At 40.6% G+C, this 21,890-nt stretch overlaps 1 protein-coding gene across 3 annotated transcripts; it reads left to right on the forward strand.

Annotated features, from left to right (window-relative positions):
- The first annotated feature begins 899 nt into the window (after positions 1-899).
- Positions 900-20,073, forward strand: rtn3 (reticulon 3). 3 transcript variants are annotated; one of them, XM_027017235.3, is made up of 9 exons: positions 900-1,218; positions 5,175-5,222; positions 8,457-11,108; positions 15,324-15,531; positions 16,070-16,208; positions 16,671-16,740; positions 16,919-16,965; positions 17,300-17,358; positions 17,563-20,073. In XM_027017235.3, the coding sequence occupies exons 1-9, from the start codon at positions 1,125-1,127 to the stop codon at positions 17,609-17,611; spliced, it is 3,366 nt and encodes a 1,121-aa protein (XP_026873036.2). In that variant the 5' UTR covers positions 900-1,124; the 3' UTR covers positions 17,612-20,073. The 3 variants fall into 3 exon arrangements, with proteins under 3 accessions (XP_026873036.2, XP_026873037.2, XP_026873038.2); XM_027017236.3 differs by lacking the exon at positions 8,457-11,108 and having other exon boundaries at positions 916-1,218; XM_027017237.3 differs by lacking the exons at positions 5,175-5,222; positions 8,457-11,108 and having other exon boundaries at positions 916-1,218.
- Positions 20,074-21,890: the final 1,817 nt, after the last annotated feature.

Genomic DNA, 21,890 nt, shown 5'->3' on the forward strand with positions numbered 1-21,890 from the left:
CATATATTTACTACATGTTTCCTGCTCATACAAATACAATTCCCATTTTTGTTTTATTGGGTAAATGATGTACTGCCTGTTATAAATTATGTTTTTCCTGTTCCTGCTTGCTCAAATGAAAAAAATAAATTAAAAATCTGTCATGCCTTTTCCGGTTTGGTCACACTCCTGTGCTGTACTGTGCCATAACATTACAGACCTAATAGCTTTTTTTCTACAAAATTCCTGTGGGTTTCTTGTGCATACTTGCATCAGACACGAATGTGACTGAAAAATAAACCTTAAAATATTATGGTTCACATTTAGATCACCAGCAGAGTGTGCAATGTGACAAAAAAATGTAATTTTACCAACTCAACACAGAACCTTGTGCATAAATGCGGTACTGCATAATTATGTTCCAGTATATGGTGTAAAAGGTGATTTGCACGTAGGCCACATGTATGGCTGTTGTACCGGCGGCTATCGTGTAATCCGCAAACGTACTACAGCATACAAAAACAGTCTCTGAACTCTAAGCGCTGTCTCAGTGCGCATTTTCATGTACAAAGCCACTGGTTAATATGTTTATAAAATAGACTTTGAATATTACTGGTGCAACCACTACAATTTTGTCAACAGATTTATTTGCGTAGGTACCTTGCCTGCTTCCTTAGGTTATTTATATAATACTTAATACATAGAACCATCTTGACAAAACCAGTGCCAAAAATACAGCCTACAACTGAGATAGGTCAATCAGGATTCATGCAGTCGTATACATCTTGCACAAGGATTTATGCAGTCGTATACATTTTGCACAAGCATTTATGCAGTCATATGCATGTTGAACCAGCGTGTAGTTGACTGTCGCTTTAAGCGAGCCAGCGACCTTTCACCCTGTTTAAAACAGGCTAGCTCTCTATAGTCGCACCCGCCCTGTTTTGCTTCCACTGCCTCTGTATTTCCACAACGTTCAAGGAGATTCACCTGTGCGCCCGCGTCGTTCCAGGCTCGGTGACGCTGCGTCCCGCTTTCGGGAGTATTTTGGTGAAACGGGCAATTGAGAAAGAACACAGACCACATTTTTTTTTTTTTTACAATAACTGCACTTTCAATTGCAGTACCGTGCAAATTAAAATAAAATGGCAGATCCAATGACACAGTCTCCTCAGATATCGTCGTCGCAAGGATTGAACGATGGACACACTGCAGCGTCTAAAGACTCAAAGTTTTGCGGTAAGAATTTAACCGTGCTGTTTGAGCGCAAAACTAAAAATAGTTATTTACGCGATTTTTTTCTTAAATCACCCCAAAATGAACCAGGAAGAACTACAATATGACTGCTATATGTATAAAACGCAACTTCTCGAAGCTTGCAGCTATTAAGCTGTTTTAATGTAAAAATGTGTAACTGCAAACATGACTTATCGCTTTTATAGTGTTGCGTATGACCATTATTGCTTGATTTCAACCGCAGAATCTTCTCATGCGAAGCATCGTTAGTTTGAACTTTTTACAACTTAAAACCATCGGGGGTTTCTAGTGCGCAGTGGTGCAGTTGCTTGTTTGGAACTGCCAGCTGCTTTCCTTCGATCGTTTAGAAAGACCCATTAACCCGCACTTTTAAGGTGGACGTGCTCCGTAGCTTTGACCTAACATTTAAATTTAGATCTAAGCCAGGGAGAACTATGGTGACACATTTTTATTACCTCATCGGGACGGGCGGAAATGGCTGTATTGCGGATACTATGATCTGCAGTGCAGTGATGATGCTGGCGACAACAAAAATGAAAGACCTCTTAAAGGCGCTCTCTGTGTGTGTGTGTGGGGGGAGGGATCTGTCCTAGCATGGTAGAGGTAAACAAGACATTACGCGTTAACCCACACGCAACGCTGCTATATCGTTTTGTTGATTTATACAATATTCTTTGAAAATGTAAAAATATTTTCTTCTGATTTCATTCCAATTAACTTGTAGGCTACACAGTTTTAGCTTATGAAAACAGCGGATCGACTAGAGAGAAGTGTTTTTACTGGTTCAGTGCCATGCAGCCTAGTTAATTTGCCATTATATAGGCCTGGAGAGCACTTCTGTCCTCATTTAAAAAACTCATGAGACATCTTCATTTAGGCTATTTAACATCCACCATGCCTAGTCTTTTCTTCAGATTCTATATTTGAAAAGCGGCAATGTTACATGTAATGCCACTCAAACATAGCTAGTGTGTCTTGTTTCAAAAACGAATACCACAAGGCGCTCATTATTTTGTGGTTAATTGTCTCCATTGCTGTTTAACTATGAACTGAACATGTTTAACTATGGCGACGAGGCTCCCTTACATTACCAACCGAGGGAACAACAATTTATCAGTCAAGTTCAGTTTTGTTGACGTCCATTTTTTCCATTTCTATAAAACACAAATTACAACGTTTTATGGGGAAAAGACGCGAAATAATTTGCTTTGGTGGCTGGTAAGCCTATGTATGATCTGTAAATCGCAATCCTCCTGCTAGCTGTCAATGTTCCTTTTGTTTTGATGCCGAGTCAGTTGCTGGCCTGGATGCCTCGATTGAGTGTATTGCTTATCTGGTCATTTAAAATGAATCTACTTGAAGATTTGAAATAATTGATGTAGGAAAGCGTTGCCAAGAGCAACGGTATAATATGTCCAAAAAAAAAAAAAAAATCACACAATCTCACATTCTGTGAGACTTTAATACTGTCTTGCAGATTTGTTTGTCACCATACCTTTGGTTCATGTCTCTTTCACTCTTGGTCTCATAATGGTATTGGACACATGCAATTGCTAAGCACAGTAGCACTTGCTACTAACTGAGGCAACTCTCTGAGGCACTTAGAGGGTCTGGGTTTCATGAGTTGGTCGATGAAATTGCAAGCATTACATGGATAACACAGACAGTCCACTGACTGTACCCTTCTTGGGCTTGACCTTATCAGGGGTCACTACCCTGTGGTGTCCGTAACATGAGTCGCCTTGCCATGTTTCATCTGAGTCCTTGGATATGTGGTGTATTCCATTCGATCAGAAAGCATTTGTCTACCACGATGAGTTCATCACTGGATAATCATGACCTAAACATGTAGGCCTTAGGAATTCTACTCTGCTGATTGTGAGATTACATGAAGAACTTTTACTTTTAGAGCTGCCTTGCTAGTACCTTCTTAGCATTAGGTATAGGTTTCTAACATAGTTGTTATTTGAACATTGGTGTGAATTGGATATTACGTAGTAGTGTACGATCAGTTGGAAGTAGGCATAATAAAATACAAAGAAAATATAAAACTGCTTAAAGCATTGACCATACAGGTGCATATGTCTTGACCCACCAAACTGGACCTGCATTGAGGTCCTCTGCTGATAATGGGCTAATTTCATACAGCTGTATTTTGGAGGCGAGAGTATGGTTGAGTATTTCCACCTGGTTACTGGTATAACGTTCCTGTGTCATGCCTGGATAAATGGATAGCTCAATAATCTTAGATTTCTGTGGGTTGAATGGCTCAGAATAGATCTAGGTTGCATGGAAATTAACTTGTTGGAGACATTGAAATGTAAGTCACTGCTTATTTCGCCTTGCTTTCCCATTACTCGTGTTCACCGCCTATAATCATTTTCCATCTATGGTTAGTTCATTTTGTGCTAAAGTAGTTAACACAACTTCTCTAACTAACTAAATTATTTTCCACTTATTTACATGCAACTTTGATTGACCCTTGGAAGACCTTAACCTGGTAGATTTTCAGTTTGGCAAAGAATTATTTGACTCCTTCAAATGCAAGAAAACTAGTAAATCAGTTGGGAGTTTATTGTTGATGTGCTCATTGATTTTAAATACCTGCAGTTAAAGAGTGAAGTCTTTACACTAAGTTAAACAAATGGCTTGGCACTTCTGAAAGTAGTGTACTGCCATCACATAATTATAATCGGCATGAACAGGCGAGTATAAAGTTGTGGTTACAATATTATTACACTAAGTAAAACCTGTCATGTTTCAATAATATACTGGTGGCAGTGTATATTAGTTCTACCCATTTTGTTTTTTTTTCTCACTTTTAAATTGGACATTTTTTAAAAATTCATTTAGACATTATTGTTATGGTATTAGGGATAATTTAAGATGTTTATTTCTGAAATCTTCTAAATGACAACAAATCTGGATACTGGTAGCTTTGGAAATACAACGCAGGTTATAATGTATGAATGCATTGATGAGACGAGATCTAGAAGCTGAATTTCCATAGCACAAATTCAGCGACTCTCATTATTCCTGCATTGTCCATTTTGGAGCCTTCTTAGTCGTTCTAAGGCTTTTGTGTGTGTGCAGATGAAAGTGACTGATGAAAAGGGTTGTCCAGGGTGTGCCGCGTGGAAAAGGAGGTTAGCTAAGGGCGAGGCTGGCTAAGGCAAGGAATGTCGTGTAGCAGGTATGGACTCAGTGGCCCCAGCCTGCTCAGTCTGCCGTCATTAGGGCTCAGAACGGGGCAGCGATGCCTAGCCGACATGGCACACCGCAGCTACGCCCACTGTGTTACTTGACTATTCTGTTCCTTTCCCTGTCATGTCCTTCTGGCACACCTCACTCTATTTGGGGTCACCAAGCCTGAGGCAGTTCAGAGTTTCACGGCTGAGGGCTCAGCTTAGAATTTGACTAAACTGTGAAATGGAGGCTCTCACCAGTAAAGCTTCTGTTGTGTTCTTCTGTATCCCAGTTTGTGAAGAGGGGTTAGAAAATGGATTCCTTAAATAGATTACATAACTCCTGACCATGGTGCGCTGTGTGGGTGCTTGTTTGGGGTCAGAGATCGGAAACTATGGGAGGAATTATTTGAAGGGAACATGGGAAAATGTTCTACCGTGGATGATAGTGTGGAGGAAGTTGTTTTCTAGAAACTCTGAATCTGATAAAATAGTTTTAAAATTGGATTTGCTGCGCTTGTATAAATGCATTTAATAACATTCCCCGTAGCTGCCGAAGTAGTGATGCATTGCTATTAACTTCAGTGAGTTAAGATATCTAGAAGAGTATTGTCTTACTTTGAACATCTTCAGAAGAGACAGGTAAGAGGTTTCCTGGGTGAACATTGCACTGATCTCTTCCATTTTCAGTTTGTAGAGTGTAAGAAGGATGTTTGGACTATTCTCATTCTTCTGTCCTTTTTACTTTTTCAGATTCCTTTTTTTCCTCTTCGCCTGTATCTCTCATTCAGTCTTCACAAGGCAAGTGTATAGTTCTCTTATGCTGCTCGCCTGCTTCTCTAACCTTTTAAATCACTCTCCTGTTATCTTCTCTTTCTGTCTCATTTTTCTACTCTGTACAATATCTCTTGCTCAGCTGCTGCTAGGGTCCTCTCAATCCCTCTCTTGAGTGCTCCTCTCCTCTTTATACCAGATAAGGTACTCATTGTGGAACTATGTTAGCCAGAGAGCTGTTGGGAGGATGAAACGATGCAGAGGCCAAGAATGTCACAGAAGAGGCAATTCCTGGGGCACCAATGCAGTGTTTAGACTCAAACAAAAGTGCGTCTCGGCTACAGTTGTCGAGTTACTTTTCTGTGAACCTGAATGTGCCCTCCCCTTCAATCTGTGTCCTTCAGTCTGTATCTAGTTTGTACCAAATTGCAAAGTAACGTGGATGTTCAGTATCTCCCCTGCATACAATCTTGACACTCATGCTGGAGCAAGATGCCCTGTAATGCGACACACCCCCCACCTCCCCTGAAGTTTCAGATGTTAACCTCTAATAGTCACACATGTTGGAAACCAGCAGGAAAGCCAGATCCCACCTGTTTTCAGCAGCCTTTGAAAACTGGAATCCTGCAGTGCAGACTGGCCACACCTCCTGCACCCTTAGTAGTCATACCGCATGCTTGTCATCAGGGAAGATAATCTTCTGCCCTGACAGCTTGAACTTGATGCCATAGCCGCTCTTTCAAAGTCATCCATTAAAACCGAAGGTTGAACATTTGCCATTTGGAAAGTGAACCCTTCAGTTCGCTTGTTATGGTCATTTCAAAAGCAGATCCACACATTAGCGATCCCAGCTGAGATTATTATTTAGGTCAACATTATTGCAGGTCCAGGCTAATCCCGAGATTGCCGCCTTATTTTAAAATAGCAGAAAAGTTCAAGTCCGCATTAGTAAGAGAGCAGAATCCTAAAAATGGATCGGGTTGGTATAAGGAGTCTTGTCCTTGGTGTCCCTCCTCCACTGCTAGCTGTGCTTGGAGGCCCTTGGCCCCTGACTTTCACTGGTACTGCAGGTAGAGTGACACTGGGAGGGATCGACTATAGGGATGCCTGCGCTGGGGTCCATCCGCCCCATGTCTGTGGCTGCTGGCTCTTACACTTCTGCTTGTGCCTTAAGACGTTTTGCATGCAGTCTCTTACCACGGCGTAAGAGAAGTTCTCCGCTGTTTTTCCCCCTTTTTTGTTTTAATGATTTCTCTTTTTCTTGCCTTTTCACCTCTTTTTTTTCCCCCTTCTCCTGCCATTTCAGATTCAATACAGAACAGTTCAGAATTCTGACAATGTTCATGCAGAGGAAGCAACAGCAGTGCAAAACCAATAAGAAAGCATATGAAAGAGGGATCCTATAACCATGTCATTAGTTAGTAATTAAAATGCTGCATCCACTAGGCTCAAAGCGTGTAAAAGCATCAATTATCCTTGCTATGCCAGACCACATTGTGTACTAATTTAACTACAGTAGTTAATGGTGGGGTTGTTGTTTTTTGTTTGTTTTTTTAAGTTGGCTGTTGCAAAGTCATCTGGATTGGTCATAAGGGTTACCAGTTAACCTGCTCTGGTATAATCTCTTTCCTAGTTATATTAATAGTAGGTTAGAAATCCTGGAATTTTTATGGGGATGTGACTCAGGAACCCTCATTCTCCATGATACTACTAAAACGAACCAAGTTTGTTGAGCCTGGTCTTAAGAGGGAAAAATAATCATGCATGGGATCAGTCAGAATGATGTGTTAGTATGGCATGTATGGGATGAAAATCAGGTGAAGAGATCACCCAATAGTGAACTATGATTTTTAACCAGCAGGAGGAGGATAAATATATTTTATTATCCTTTAATTTAGAACAGATGATCCCTAAGGGCTGACGTGTTTGCTCTCAATTTTTAGATCACTGAACACTTTATGCACCACGCATTAAAAAATTGATTTACAGAGATTTAATCTTTTATTAGTTCATGGCACTCTCCCCTGACTATAGTGTGCCAGTTTTCTTCTTTTTTAAAACTTTCATTGAGCTATTTTTAACTTATGCACATAATGTAACTATTAAATGTTATAGTCTATTGCAGCATAGGTACTTTTGAGATTTATCATGGATATCACACAGATCTTTGCTCTTCTTAGAAAGATATTAACATATTTCAGCTATTTCACTGTCTCATGTCTGTCTCAGTGTGATGCCACACCAAATTCATACACTGAAAAAAGGAAATTTGAAGACTAAAATGTCAGGACTTAGAACAAAGGAAAAACGTCACTGAATTGTCCTGGCCATCAACAGAAATGTATCTTCTATCTGTGAATCAGTTTATCAAAGAATATTCCTTGCACTGCTGTGAGCAGTGGGCTTTAATTTAGATAGGAGCATTGCATACAGTTTTAATGGTAAAATCTGACTAATAAATTTTGTAAATCTGTATGGATTTATTTCTACAATTTTGTCAAGTTTGTTTACCTTTGAACTGAGTAGCAGTATGCTATTTCTGACATCAGTTAGGTCTGTATTTGCACTTCCCTTAAGGAGGTCTTCTGCCTTATCACATCATTTGAAAGCAGGCAAAATCCACATTTATGACTCTTGGATTTCTATGCTGTTTATTGTATTTGTTTTATCCTTTAAGGCAAGAAAACATGGAAATTGGATGGATTTGAATTCTTTTCAAAGGTATAATTTTACTTTCACAAGGGATCTTTTTAAAGATGCAGCATTAAGGGATTATTTACTCATTACTGATGGAATTGTTCGTATTTTTCAAGCATAACCTACCCACACTTATTAAAAGAAACAGTTTACTCCCCTGTGTGATTTAGATTTCTCAAAGGTAACAACACATTGTCCAGCTGGCATGCAGAAATCAAACATCATCCATTAATCGTTCAAAACCATGCCATGCATGACCGCTTCAGCTGCAAGATAATGGATGCTAATGAGCATCACTGGAATGCTGTTTAAAGTAATAGCCTAATTGCTGATTGCTAAAGTTTTTAGGGCTTGTCTTTGACTCTGAAATAATACTCATAGAAAGGAACATTTTGAAAGAATCTCGGTGGACATATGGATCTTTTGTGGTGAAACGGTTCACATTCCACAGAGCTGAAAGTACAGCCCTCCACTTTAGCACATCTGTATGAACATGGAGTGTGCCTTGATTTGTTTCCTCTCCACTTTTTTCCCCCCTGTCCCCTCCTTGTTTAACGGATGCAGACAAAAGGGTGGTGCTGGGCTCTGACAAGCCTTCAGATGGCGTGGCCACCTCCCTTCGGTTTTCCTCCCAGCCAAGTTCCTTTTCTCCCGTGGCCTATGGAAATGAATCCTCAGGTCTACCCAGTGGAACTATAGATCGTAGTTTCCAAGAGAAAAGGCAGCTTTTTGAATCATCACTTCAATCTCAAAAGCAGGACACGTCCCCCATAAAGGTGTCCCCTGTTTCTGAGCGAATCAAAGCATTGGAAGCTCTAGCTGCAAAGCAGAATGATTCTGATTGGGGTGATGGAGGGTTTCCTCATTTTAGAGAGCGCCACTATGAAAAGTCTCCTACTGAGGTACGTGGAATGTCTTCCCGTTCTTCCTTTAAGAAAAGCACTATATCCCCTGAGCAAGAATCTCCAGAATCACCCTTTGAAATACTTGGAGATTCCAGGCGTGGAAGTGACTTTGAGGATACTGCAGACTGGATGAAAGCTCATTTGCCCCCAGCGCCAGAATTCAGCACTGAAGAGTCTGACTCTGGTGAAATTAAAGAGTCTTTAGTACTTTATGAGAGTCCATCCAAAGAGATAAAGGGCAAAGATACCAATGCGCCTCTCATTCCTGAATCTTTTGTAGGCGTTCCTGATGAATTCATGGACACTCCTACTAAAGAAGCTAAACAAACAAGTGAAGATAGTAAAGAGTCCAAGCAAGACAGTGTTGAGGATGAGTCTGAATTTGATCTCAGATTTTTACCTACAGCCTACATGTGGGACAAACAAGAGAAACCTGATCTGGAACCATCAGATCTGTCTGGAACGCATGACTCAGGGATACCTGCACCTCCTGCTGGGTTTGAGTCATCTTCGGTGCCTTCTTTGCCTCCTGCTCCCCAGGTAGACACCAGTGTTAAGCAACAGCCTGCTATTAAGAGTGGTGCGTCTGAGCCAGCAGAGATCCTTGAAATTGACAGCTCAGGTGAATCTGATGATACAGTGATAGAGGGAGCGAGTGGTGTCTATCCTGATACAGGCACTGATGCTCCTGACTCTGAGCCCTTTACTGGCAAGGAGGAATTTCCACACAAGCAAGTAATGCACAGCATTAGTGTGCCAATCATTAATGTCATTGAGACAGAGGAACAGATTCTAAGTGATGATGAAATGGAGCCAGAGGAGGAGGAAGAAGAAGAAGAAGAAGAAGATGATGATGATGATGATAGATATCAGATAATGCGAGAGCCAGCCAGAGAAGCTCCAAAACCATCTGGTGAACACTCAGAAGTTCCAATATCAATATCTGAAGAGGCTCCCCCAAAAACAGAGGAAATTGACTCACAGACAAATATTCCAGATGTTGATATAGAATATCCATCAAAACATGAGTTATTGAAAGATGACATTAGTGATAACAGTTTTAACCAGACTTATCCTGATGTAAAGGGTACCAGTTCAGAGGTCTCTCAAACACAAGCAGAAATATCACAGACTACAGATGACATTTTCAGAGAATCTTACATTAACACGGTTAAAAATGATGAGATTGCAGAAATCCCATCTGACCTCCCTGCTAATTATGAAAATCTCTCAAATGAAATTGAGTCCAGTGATATTGATACATACTTGGATCATTATTCCAGTCAGGAACTAGCTTTAAAAGACCAACTAACTTCAGGTGTTTTTAATGAGAATGATGGTGAATTGGATGAGTTAAGGAAACCTTTTGATGTCCAGTACAATCAGAATAATACTGTGTTTCCTCAGCAATCATTTGAGGAAACTCTTGTTGATGAATTTGATGAGACACTTATTGAAAGTAAACTTGACAATAATAAAGCGTTTGAGCCAGCTCCTGTTGGAATTTCAGCAGATGTCCACAGTGAGCCTCTGCTCCCTCCAAATGACATGTCAAATCCTGAACTGGAGGATCAGTGTGTGGATCTAGAAGACCAGAAGACAATAACTGCACTGGGCAGCTATTCTCAGATAGAAGAGGACGATTACATCTGTCAGCCAATAGGCGGACTGCCCTCTGTTCAGGAGAATGCTCCTGCTCCCTTCCCATCTTTCCATAATGATCCAATGGACAAAATCAATGAGGTGATTTCTGATTTTGCAGCCAGTGATGTAACTGCAGGATCAATGATGACCAACTCTGAAAAAGGGGATCTAGTAGAACATGATGCCCCAGACAGTCAGATGTCACCAAAACTCATAAGTCAGCCTGAGAGCCCTGAACCAGAATGCCCCAAAATTGCAGCAACAGACAGCTTTGTGGAATTCATGAGGGAGTGCTTGAAGTCGCGTGAGGATGAACCCTTAAGTGTTGGTCCAGAAATCCACAGTGTTGGCCCTCCTTCCCCTGCCATGATTATGGACCTGGAGCAAGAACGTCTCACTATCAGTGCTCTCAAAGAGCTTGGGAGCAGCCAAGAGGAAGAGGATGAAATTCCTAACAAAGGATCCCCACTGTCTTCAAAGGAGGATATGGCTTCAAAGTCTAAATCTGAGGCTTCCTTTGCCTCAAGTCTCTCACCTCAGAATCTTCCAAATGAGTATCAGCCAGAAACCTCGTTAGCCAAAGAGGTAGAGGCATTTGACATTTGGGTGGCAGAAGCCTACCACCTCGCAGAGCATGTGTTGGCAGCAATACTAACCCACCTGTCAGGTAACTTGCCTTCCTTTGGGCGATTAGCCTGCTAACCCTGCACGCACTCGCTCTTTTACCATATATCCTATTTGATTCTTACAGCACTATCACATTTAGTTGCATGTGTATGAAAAATAGTTAATAATTAATGAATAAAAACTGTGTATAATGGTGAACAAAAATTGTGTATAATTTTTGGAAAGATTTTTGAAAAATTATTTTGTACACAGAATGTAATCCTTTCAACAAGAAATTAGTTGTTTTGATGTCTCAGATGCTGGAGTTTTTCATGATTATTTTTACCTAAAGAAGCTAACATTTGTTATTGTTATTATTTAAGAATGTTTACCTATTTTCTTTTTTTTTCTTTAAACTTTCAACACAGTTGTAATAGGTCTTATCTGCCATATGCTTCTTTAGAAATTGAGTGCCTTTGCACAATTAGAAGAGAACATAACCAGTCATATGCCTGTCTTAATAGTCTCTGACTTTGGCTTTATTGTTTCCCAATGGAAATAGAATCGGTTATGTTCTCTGGGACACAGGATATCCACTGCAGATGGCACATTTGAGGAATGAAACAGAAAGTGTGACAAGGCACATCAATACCAGTTTTTGTATTTTGGATTCTTTATATATAGTGCCCTGTAGAATTATTGGCACCCTTAGTAAAGGTAAGCAAAATGGGCTATGAAAAAATCACTGCTTATCAGATCACTCATACTTTCAGTTTAGGAGCAAAGACTAAGCTGTCAGTCAAAAAAACATCCTAAATCACATGTTGACACCTCTACATTTAAAGCTTTGTGTATGCTTGCCTAACAGCACTTTCTGTTTTAATTTATACTGGATGAAATTGAAAGTCACGCCCAAAGGGATCTGAAACCATTCCTTGATAGCAAATCTCTCTGCATCCTTCAGTTGCCTAGGTCCTCACTGAGTGCTCATATTTAGTTTGCTTCTCAGGGTTTTAATGCAGTGTAGATGAGGGCATTGGCCACAGCAAAAGCTTGATGTTGTAGCCAGTCAATGATTTTGGTGTGGATTTGCTCTGGAAGAGAGAGAGCCATTTTCATCCAAGATCTCCTGGTATTTGATGTAGTTCGGAATGTCATGAATCCTAATTCTGAAGAAAGAGCCTCATTTGCCACAGTCCCAACACTATACTTCACAGCAGGGATTATATACTTTTCTGAATGACTAATTTTACAACACATCTATACTTTTGTCTCCTGTTATCATATAACTAGATTCCAATGTAAACTCCAGCTTACACTAGACAGAGCAAGGGCCCTTAACCCTCAATTGCTCAAGTTGTACTCCGTCATAATTATAAGTCGCTTTGGATAAAAGCGTCAGATAAATGCCGTAAATGTACTGACCTGATAGAGGAGATGGGTGTTCCCAACTAGGAGTAGGAATATGTATTGTTTAGATTTTTGTTCAATAACAGTTCTTAGGAGTGTCATTGACATGGTAAATAAGCTTACCTCACGAAAAGGTTTATAGATTAGCATAGAACCAGGCTGATGAACAGCAAAGCCCAACTGTATAGCTTCCCCCCCAATGCTGGTCATTCTGGGAGACATCGCACCTCACTATTGAATACAAAAATAAAATGGCAGTTTTGGGAGAAGTGTGCCTATGCTGCCTTTTATGGCAGGGATGACTGATGAGTAGATAATGGTGAACGTCACTTTAAAGAAGCCATATCAGCTTCCTTATTGTCATCTCTGAACAAAGGCTGAGAGGGGCAAAGGAACACGATCAGGGGTGACGAGCGGAAATGTTGCAGAACAGTCAGCTTAATTTTCTTCTACAGATGACTCTGCATTCTGTGAAGTAAGCAGAAAGGCTCGTTTTGTGTTCAATCATTTCGGGGGTTTATTGAAAAAGTAAATCTGCCTTCTGTTAAATTTTGATTTAATAGAATCTCATGCTGTGTTTTGTATCAGCAACTTGTGGAATTGTTCTTGCTGATACATGACTAGCAGGCATTTTTTTCTTCAGGCCTTATTGACATGATGTATAAAATGCCTGGACTGGTATGAGAAATGATCGTCTAGTACAAGGGTTGGTGTGCAGATAAAGAAAGTTGCCGTTCCTGTCTCTTGTTACAGGAATGAGGTGTATGTTTCTTGTACCTAGATTGCTGATTGCTGCTACGAGAATGTTACAAGCCTTGCTTTCTAGGGAACAGTTTCACCCAAATATAATCTAACAACAGTTGTTCTTTTGAAAGCACAAAATCTTGAGCTTTTTTGTGGTTTGAATTGCATTTATAGTTTCGATATAGTATTAATTGGGAAAGGGGCATTGTTAAAGACTGAAAATAAAATTCATGTCAGGGTTTAATATTGTTTTTTTCAGTCTTTAACAATGCCCCTTTCCCAATTAATGCTATTAATACTTCAGCACAGCTGAATTTGAGGTTTCCATAGTTTCCACTTCCTGGTGTTGGGAGGATTTGTTTTATTTTGTGCACCAGTTTCATCTCATTTGCACTCACTGTGGAATCCATCAGACCACAACCGATACAACAGATCGTCAATGTTATTGACGTCATTGGGGATTAGAATTGAATATTTCATGTAGGTACGTGCCATTGTATTGTTGTCAAAAACCAGAATTAGCTTTGGAAAGTAATTTGCTTGTTGTTGTCTTTGCACATGTACACTCACTCATTGCAAGAAGCAATACATGAAGTAGCAAAGTGAGCACATTTATCTCAATTTCATGCATGGGTAAGCCTACTAATACACGTGCCTTTTAAATGATTCAAACGCACGTGGCTGTTAACCCACACACATGCGTACATAAAAACGGCTCCTGTGCCTTTAAGAGCCAGTGCCAATGCTGAAAAGAGGCCACTGCGGCTTGGCTACCCCTGGGACGTGCTGCTGTATCTGGAGCCTCTAAGGCAAGAGAGGGAGGGGAGCGATAATGAACGAGTGCTCAGTCTAGGCTGCCTCTCTCTGGGCACTGGCAAAGCATGCTGGGAAGGACTCAGACCCCTGCAGTGAGCGAGCAGGAAACCCCATGCCTGCACTACTCGTTAGCCCATCAGAAAACAATGGTGTGCTTTCTGAAGCTATGAATCACTGGCCCTACGTTATTGTGCTGTACTTATGTCATGATTAGTCTTTTTAGAAACATGTTTTCTGTATGTTGCTCGATTCAAGATTAAACATTCATCTGTGTTGTAATGGTAATATTCACAGTGTTTGTGTGTTAGTGTAGCTATCAATATAGATTAATTTTCAGTAGTGGGCCGTAATTAATCAGCTGCTGCAATGAAGGATATACAGAATGGTGTAAACATGGTATCCCCTAAAAAGCAAAGATTCTATTCTCATTCGGATCCCTATTACCATTTCTTCTGCTGTAGTATAGCTAAGAGACAGATTAAAAATGATCTGTTTGGCAGATGCGCAAAATTATAGTTTTATTTAAATCCAATCCAGTAAACAAACAGGGTGATGAAGTTAGTAATACTGCATTTCTGTAATATCTGCAGTGAATGTCTCAATAGATTCTTAGGGACATTTAAATGCCTATGGAGCAAGGACAGTAATACTGAACACAGTGGGCGTGTCCTCAGAACAGGTCCTTTTGCCAGAGTGCCCACCCCCTCACATGCCCACAGAACAATTTCTAGGGCAGAAAGGAGGAGGATAATGTTCCATGTGCAGACTCGGTTCCAGCCAGCTCTCCCTGTGGTGAGAAACTGTGCTGTCCGCCACACTGATTCAGCTTGACGACAGGAGCGTCACATTTGCACACAAATGCCCCCTTCAGTGAATATGCCCACTTCCGTGGTGAAGTGCACACAGTTAAGGCCCTCAAGGAATGTGGAGGCTAGTGTTTACATAAGTCTTCTTTAAAAGGTTCCTTTCATAATGCACTGGAGGGGCATTTAGAAGCTCCATCACAGAATTACGTAACAGAGCTAGAAAATTGTTATTTGTGTCGACAAACTCCGGAAGATTGTGTAGAGACAAAGCTCCGAAACTGGTGAATTTGCCGGCAGCTAGTTCTCTATTGACGGTACATGTTTGGGCAAGCATGAGCATGGGAACTAGGTGGTAAACGAATGCAAATCATCATGGGTATTAATTGTTTTCTCCCATATCTCACCTCTCCCATCCCACTTACTCCATGCACCAAACCACTCGACTACGACTGGCTCCCACATGCGGGCACGCACGCCTGCACGCCCACTCTGTCTTGCAGTACACGACTTGGTGCACTGGCGAGACCCAAAGAAGTCGGGCGTGGTTTTTGGCACCTCCCTGCTACTACTGCTGTCACTGGCGGCATTCAGTGTGATCAGCGTCATCTCCTACCTGCTCCTGGCTCTGCTCTGCGTCACCATCAGCTTCCGCATCTACAAGTCTGTCGTCCAGGCTGTGCAGAAGTCCAACGAGGGCCACCCCTTCAAGTAAGACCGAGGTCTCTCTCCTAAGTGTTGTGGTGCAGCGGCCTGTGCATTTGAATCCACTTGTTTGAGACTGCACTGAGTCTGGTTTAATGGAGATAAAAGACCTCAGGCTAAGGGACCGTACCTAATTCTAATTTATAGTCCCATCATAGCCCTGGGCCACATTCAGGAGGATTTAATGTTGTGCAACGTTCACAACACGAGAGATCACACCTAATCCCTTAACACGGTAATAAAGTCTGTCTGCAATGTGCTGTGTTTTACTAGTAAACTTGGCCCTGATTTTGACATTTGGCATGTACAAAGGTTTTAAAGAACACTGTTCTGACTATATCATTTTATAGAATGCAAGCAGGATGGTTCTTTTCAGCAGTTATGGTTAAATGTTTTTAAATATAATGCTCTTTTTGTGGCTTGTTTCCCAGCTCTAGCTTCAGTGTGGCTGTAGATAGGAGGAGAGGGCTGACCGTGGGAGTGTCCGCCCCCCAGCAGTGTGTGGGTATGCGGGGGCAGAGCTAATTGGGTGTGTTTGTGACAGAGCTCTGATGGAGAAGGATGTCAGTGTGCCTCCTGAGACGTTCCGGAAGCACGTGGATCAGTGTCTGACCCACATCAACCGCGCACTCAAGCAGATGAGCCGTCTCTTCCTAGTGGAAGACTTGGTGGATTCCCTTAAGGTCGGTTCAGCATCCTCAAGCCCTTTACTTGGCACATGAAGACCCCTCATGTGGCTGTTCTATTTTTGTGTGTGTGTCTTTTTTCCCCTCTCTCACACACATACACACACACACACACACACACACACAGTCTGTTGTTAAGCCTTTCACTCCATGTGATGGAGGGTGAGGGGATGATGTTCAGAGGAAACAACCCAGAGATTGAAGAGGTGGAGGGCTGACCCAGAACACCCTGTCCTCTTCACAGAAAGGGCTGGCTCAAAGACGTTAAAACTGGCCACCTCCTGTTATGTTACACTATGATGTACAATAAAACTATTAAGATGTAGATTATTACTAACTGTGTTCAGGACCATATGGATGACCTTGTTTAGGTGTCTGGACAAATTTGTCAATGGCCTTTGTGTGCATGCGTGTGCGCACACACGTGATCTTGTTTTGCCCCTGTGTGTTTTTTTTCAGTTGGCGGTGGTCATGTGGCTTCTGACATACGTGGGTGCCGTCTTCAACGGCATCACCATCCTCATCCTTGGTAAGTTTTGACACTCCAAACCCAAAGCCATTGTAATGTTCCCATTTTCCCAGAGGAAGATCAGCTGTACTTGGCAGTTCAAATTGAAGCTTCATAACTAAACAAATTGGTCCATTTGTATGGTATTATTCCAAGTAGTGTTCAGTATGCACAGTCGTCTGGTTTTCTCCTTTTCCAGCGGACATCCTTATCTTCAGTGTGCCACCACTGTATGAGAGAAACAAGGTGAGTCTGCTATTCTTGTACTACAAGAAATATTCTTAATAACCACGTTTGTTTATCATGTGGAAACCATCTCTATATTTGATACAAGCATTAATGAGCAGGGGTAGAGTTTTCCAGACCTGTGAGAACAAAAATGAGAAAACGTACAGATTTAGTAACCGCTCCACCTTCCCTCCTCTACAAAGTTATGCTGTGTCCTCAAAACTACGATAACCCACTTTTTCAGAGTTCCCACAGTGAACTAAAATGAAGGCCCGCTACACATTAAATCTTTGAAATTTTCTTTAACCATCTATGCAAGACATTTAATTACAAGGTGCGTTTTTCTCTTCAGACCCAGATCGATCACTACATTGATGTGGCACGCACTCACATCAATAGTACAATGGCCAAGTAAGTTTTTATTTCTATTTATTTCTTTATTAATATTCAGGGTTAATTTAGTAAAAGTCAGGTATGTGTGTAAGTCTGAGATATTTATTTAAGTGGTACTTTTAAATGTGTCAGCTAATACTGATAACTTAAATTACTGCCACCTAATGGGCAGATATACCTGTACTGCTGTATTTTAACCACATGAATATTTATTTCCGTTAGGCTACAAGAGAAGCTTCCTGGAGCACTGAAGCGCTGTAAAAAGGAATGATCCGCCTCTGCTGTCCCCTTTTGACCTCCTCCGGAACCCTTCAACCTCTAACCCCCAGTCCTTCCTTACTCCTCTCTCTACCCCCCTCTTTTCCTGTTCATCCTTCTTTTAACTACCACCCCTCCCTCCCTCACCAACCATCTGCACTGAACCAGCTAGTCTCTAAAATCTCCGAAGCTTCTCTATATTCGCTGTTAACTACGCAGCTCAACTACGAGCATTAGGGAAGATGCTTGGGGCTCCAGCAGCTGGTGATTTTTTTTCGAACACAGGAAATGATGTAATACTGCGACTGGATGCTCATTTGTGGTGCCCGACGTTGGGCAGGGTGTGTGAACTAGACTTAATGTATGACCTGGTTCTGCTGTCTGTAGGAGCTGTGGTGTTATACGAATAAATCAAAGAATAAATAAATAGACAAAGACAGATATTTGACTCGGAGGCAAACATCTGTACTTTAAAGGAACACATTTCACAAGAAAAAAAAAGGAAAAGTGAAACATCCTTGGAAGAAACTGGGTGGAGGGAGAGAGTAGTGTGACTGATCTGATCCTGTTTGTGGTGGCCCCCTTATCTTCAGAACACATTTTTGTGTATGATGAAACTACAGTGCACTGTGATACAAGTATTACAAGGTCCACACATGATTGACTAGGATGGAGGAGACACTGCACCAGCTGTCATGGTTGAGTCTAGTTTGCTGTCCTGTTTTGTTGGGTTTTTTTTGTTTGTTTTTTCTGCATTTATTTTTTGTGTATGTGTATATATAGTAAGATTACAACAGGCTCTTTGCTGTGAAGAAATAGTTAGCATTTGCTTTTTGTATTTAAAACCATCTCGCATCTAAGACTCAGCCTCTTGAGTTGACATGTAAATGAGTGTTGTTATGGCTACTGTTTTGATTATTCTTAATAGATCACCTGTAAGATAGCTGCTCTTGACTCCCCAGTCCAGCATTGGCATCTTAGTGATTAATATTAATTATATAATGCTTGAGGTTTCTGTAAGGAATTTTCAGAGTGTCAGAGTAGTGGAGGCAGAAGGCCTAAGCGTGTTGCTTTTAGGAAGAGAAAGTTAAAAGTGTGAGAAACGTTGGTGCCCAGTGAAAAATGGACCAGTCTTCCCAAGCCATATCATTGCATAAGAACACACTGAAAGACAAATACTGGTCTTGGATTGGCCTATGGAGCAATGATACTAACACTGCATGTGTGGTTTCTTGTCATAATGAGTGTATTTGAACTGGTATATTCCAAAATTTTCATTCTTAATGGAATGATGCAAAGCATATGTCTTTGCAAAAGCAGGAAACAATATCACCAGTTGTATTGGCTTACAGAGTGTTTCAAGAGGGCGGGGAGGAGGCCATTGTAATATCACAAGCACACCAGTCTTTATGTAATTACATCTGTATCGATACACTAAAAGGCACTTGAAGGTGAGCGGGAGAAATGAATGCACTTAGCTTACCGCCTGGTCTGTCATTAGGCACTGGATTCCACCCGGGAACGTCTGTATGCATTTCTATGAAGTGCCACCACAGGTTCAAAAGTGTGTCTGTATTTATTAACATACCAGTGGATGAAAACAGTACAAGATTAAAACAGTAAGTACCTGTAATACTACTTCAAAGGTGTCTGTCAACTGCTGAAATGTTTCGTTCTGATATCTACAGAGAGTCCGGACTGATCTATGTGATCCTGCACTGTCACAGTGGAGCTTGTTTTGGTGTGGCCTTAATTTGGCTCATATTGATTGTTTCCCAGAGGGCAGGTCCGCCGAACACAGAAACTCCACCAGAGAGCCGAGGATTTTTCCACGCTGTCCTGCCCTTTAAAGCCCAGTCGTAGTCCCTGGATCCTTGATCTTTATTTTTCCACATTTGTTTCCTTGCATGCATGCAACAGCAGAGACATGCTCACCAACATTTGATGTGTGTACCAGTTCCCATGTGTCACTGAACTAACATGCATCATGTTAACTCTTGGGTCCTGGGTATGGTGGTGCTTGAAGAATAGGATAAGCTCCAGCAGCTAGTTTTTACACTTGTACCCTACCCCCAACATTAAGTTAAAGAAATACTACCTTTTTAATAGATGCAAACCTGTCTTTGTTTCTGTCTAGACAACTCGTGCTGTTTTCTCTGTAGTGTTTTGATTAAAAGCCTGCAGATTTTCACCTTAATCCAATAGTTTAACAGATGTCCTATTAGTTTAACAACTGTCTCCCTTTTTTTGGTTTGAATTTCTCTCTTGGGGAGGGAGTTTCAGAAGTCATGTTTTCTTTGGGTATCATTGATTTTTGCCTTTGAATCTTGATAACTAGTTGTAATAACTGATATAAATGTTCACTTTGTTATGGGTTAAGTTAATTGGAAAACTTCAGAAGAAAAAAAATGGAGAGAGAAAAAAATAGTAGTCCCTGTAATTGTCAAAGTGAAATTAATAAAAACATTAGAATGACTAGCTGTTTGTTTTCTGCTCACCTCCACAAATTCATGCATTTTTTATTATCACAAAAACATCAGCAAAAACAGCCTGTGAAGACATTCAAACGTAGCATACTTTTAAACTGAAAAAGAGTCAAGCCAGGGCTAAATATAATGGGTGAAAAGTTAAAATAGCCCTATACTTTATAGGAGCAGACGTTATAAATGTCATAAATTTCTTTTCGGTTGTGATTAGCATACGGCATTGTGACAATGTTCCATATTATTTTTCTTTCAGTTGTTTCTATTAGGGATATATTTACTCCCAACTGCAAAGCTGATTCAGGGCAATAAGTAAATATAAATATAAATATATATATATATATATATATATATATATATATATATATATATACACACACATACACACAATCTTTGCAGAAGTATTCAACCCACTTGAAATTCATAAGATGCAACTGGATTACAAATTACACTGACACAGATTGTTCCAGACAGTAATTTTTATTGCAAACCCAGTATGCTTTTAGAAGTTCATTTTCAAAATTGTCAACAGATCTTTTCTTTAAAAAATTAACTGAAAAATGCTGCATGTAAATATTCAAACCTTTTGGTCTAATACTTGGCAGAATCTCTCTTGCTGCAATAACAGCTTTAAAGCTGTTGGGGTAAGCTTTGACCAGTTTTGCAGAGTTTGACAGTTGTACACCCATTCTTCCTGGCAGATGTGGTTGTTCAGGTTGGTTGTGGACTGCAATTTAAAAATGGTGCCACAGTTTCCTTTTTTGGATTCTGTCTGAACTCTACCATTGTAGAACATTCACCTTTTTGTTTTTCATCCCCTCCTGTGTTGCTTTATCTTTGGGTTTTACCGTCCTACTGCAAGGCTTCTTACAAATGCCAGTGTTTTTTTTTCTTAGCAGACTGAAGCAGGTTGTCTTGCTGAATCTCTGTACCTTTTTTTTTAATCATCCATTTGTTCTTCAGTTTCCATTGAGGAAAAGCATTCCCACAGCATGATGCTGCTACCCCCATACTTCACTTCTGGGATGGTGTTTACTCAGGAATGGGCAAAATTAGGTGTGCATCACACACAGTATTTTGAATTTTGTCCAAACACCTCCATATTTGTTTCATCCGACAACAAAATGCATATTTTAGCCGGACCTCTTGACATCGCTGACCGTCACCTTCAGTCTACTATGAGCTGCAGAAATCAGTACTTCCTTCAAGGTGATTGCTGGCCTGTCTGTGGCTTCCCTCACCAGTCCCCTTCTTGTGGTGACGATGAGTTTTGAGGAACAGTCTTGTTTAGTGCCTGGTTGGTGTGTCGCAGCTTCTGTTACCTCACAAACCAACAATGTCACTGGGAGGTCCAAACACTTGGGTACTATTTTGTAGCCTTTCATATCCTGTCTTTTGCATGTCTATAACTTTATCTCTAATTTTCTTATAATGCTCTTTGGTCTTCATTTTCACAGCTTTCCTTCAGATTCATAATCTGACCAATGGTATTCACATTCCAAACTTTGGAATATATATATATATATTCACAGATAGAGGCCAGTTTTGTCCTCCCAAGGGCACTGCTATTCATCTGGGTAAGCTTGGAGCTTCCAGCGAATGATGGTTGAACACTTATGCAAACAGCATTTTCCAATTAATCATTTTTATCACAGAATATTTTCTAACATAAAACCAATATCACTTTAAATTAATTTTGAGCATCAATCTTTTAAAATAAAATATGAATGTGTGAAATTGCCATTTCAGTGTCATTTCTAATTCAGATGGGTATGATGACTTTTAAGGGTTGAATACTTTTGCAAGGCA

The sequence above is a fragment of the Electrophorus electricus genome, chromosome 13 (assembly GCF_041902795.1).
Source record: "Electrophorus electricus isolate QZ-2024a chromosome 13, ASM4190279v1, whole genome shotgun sequence".
NCBI classification, from domain to species: Eukaryota; Metazoa; Chordata; class Actinopteri; order Gymnotiformes; family Gymnotidae; genus Electrophorus; species Electrophorus electricus.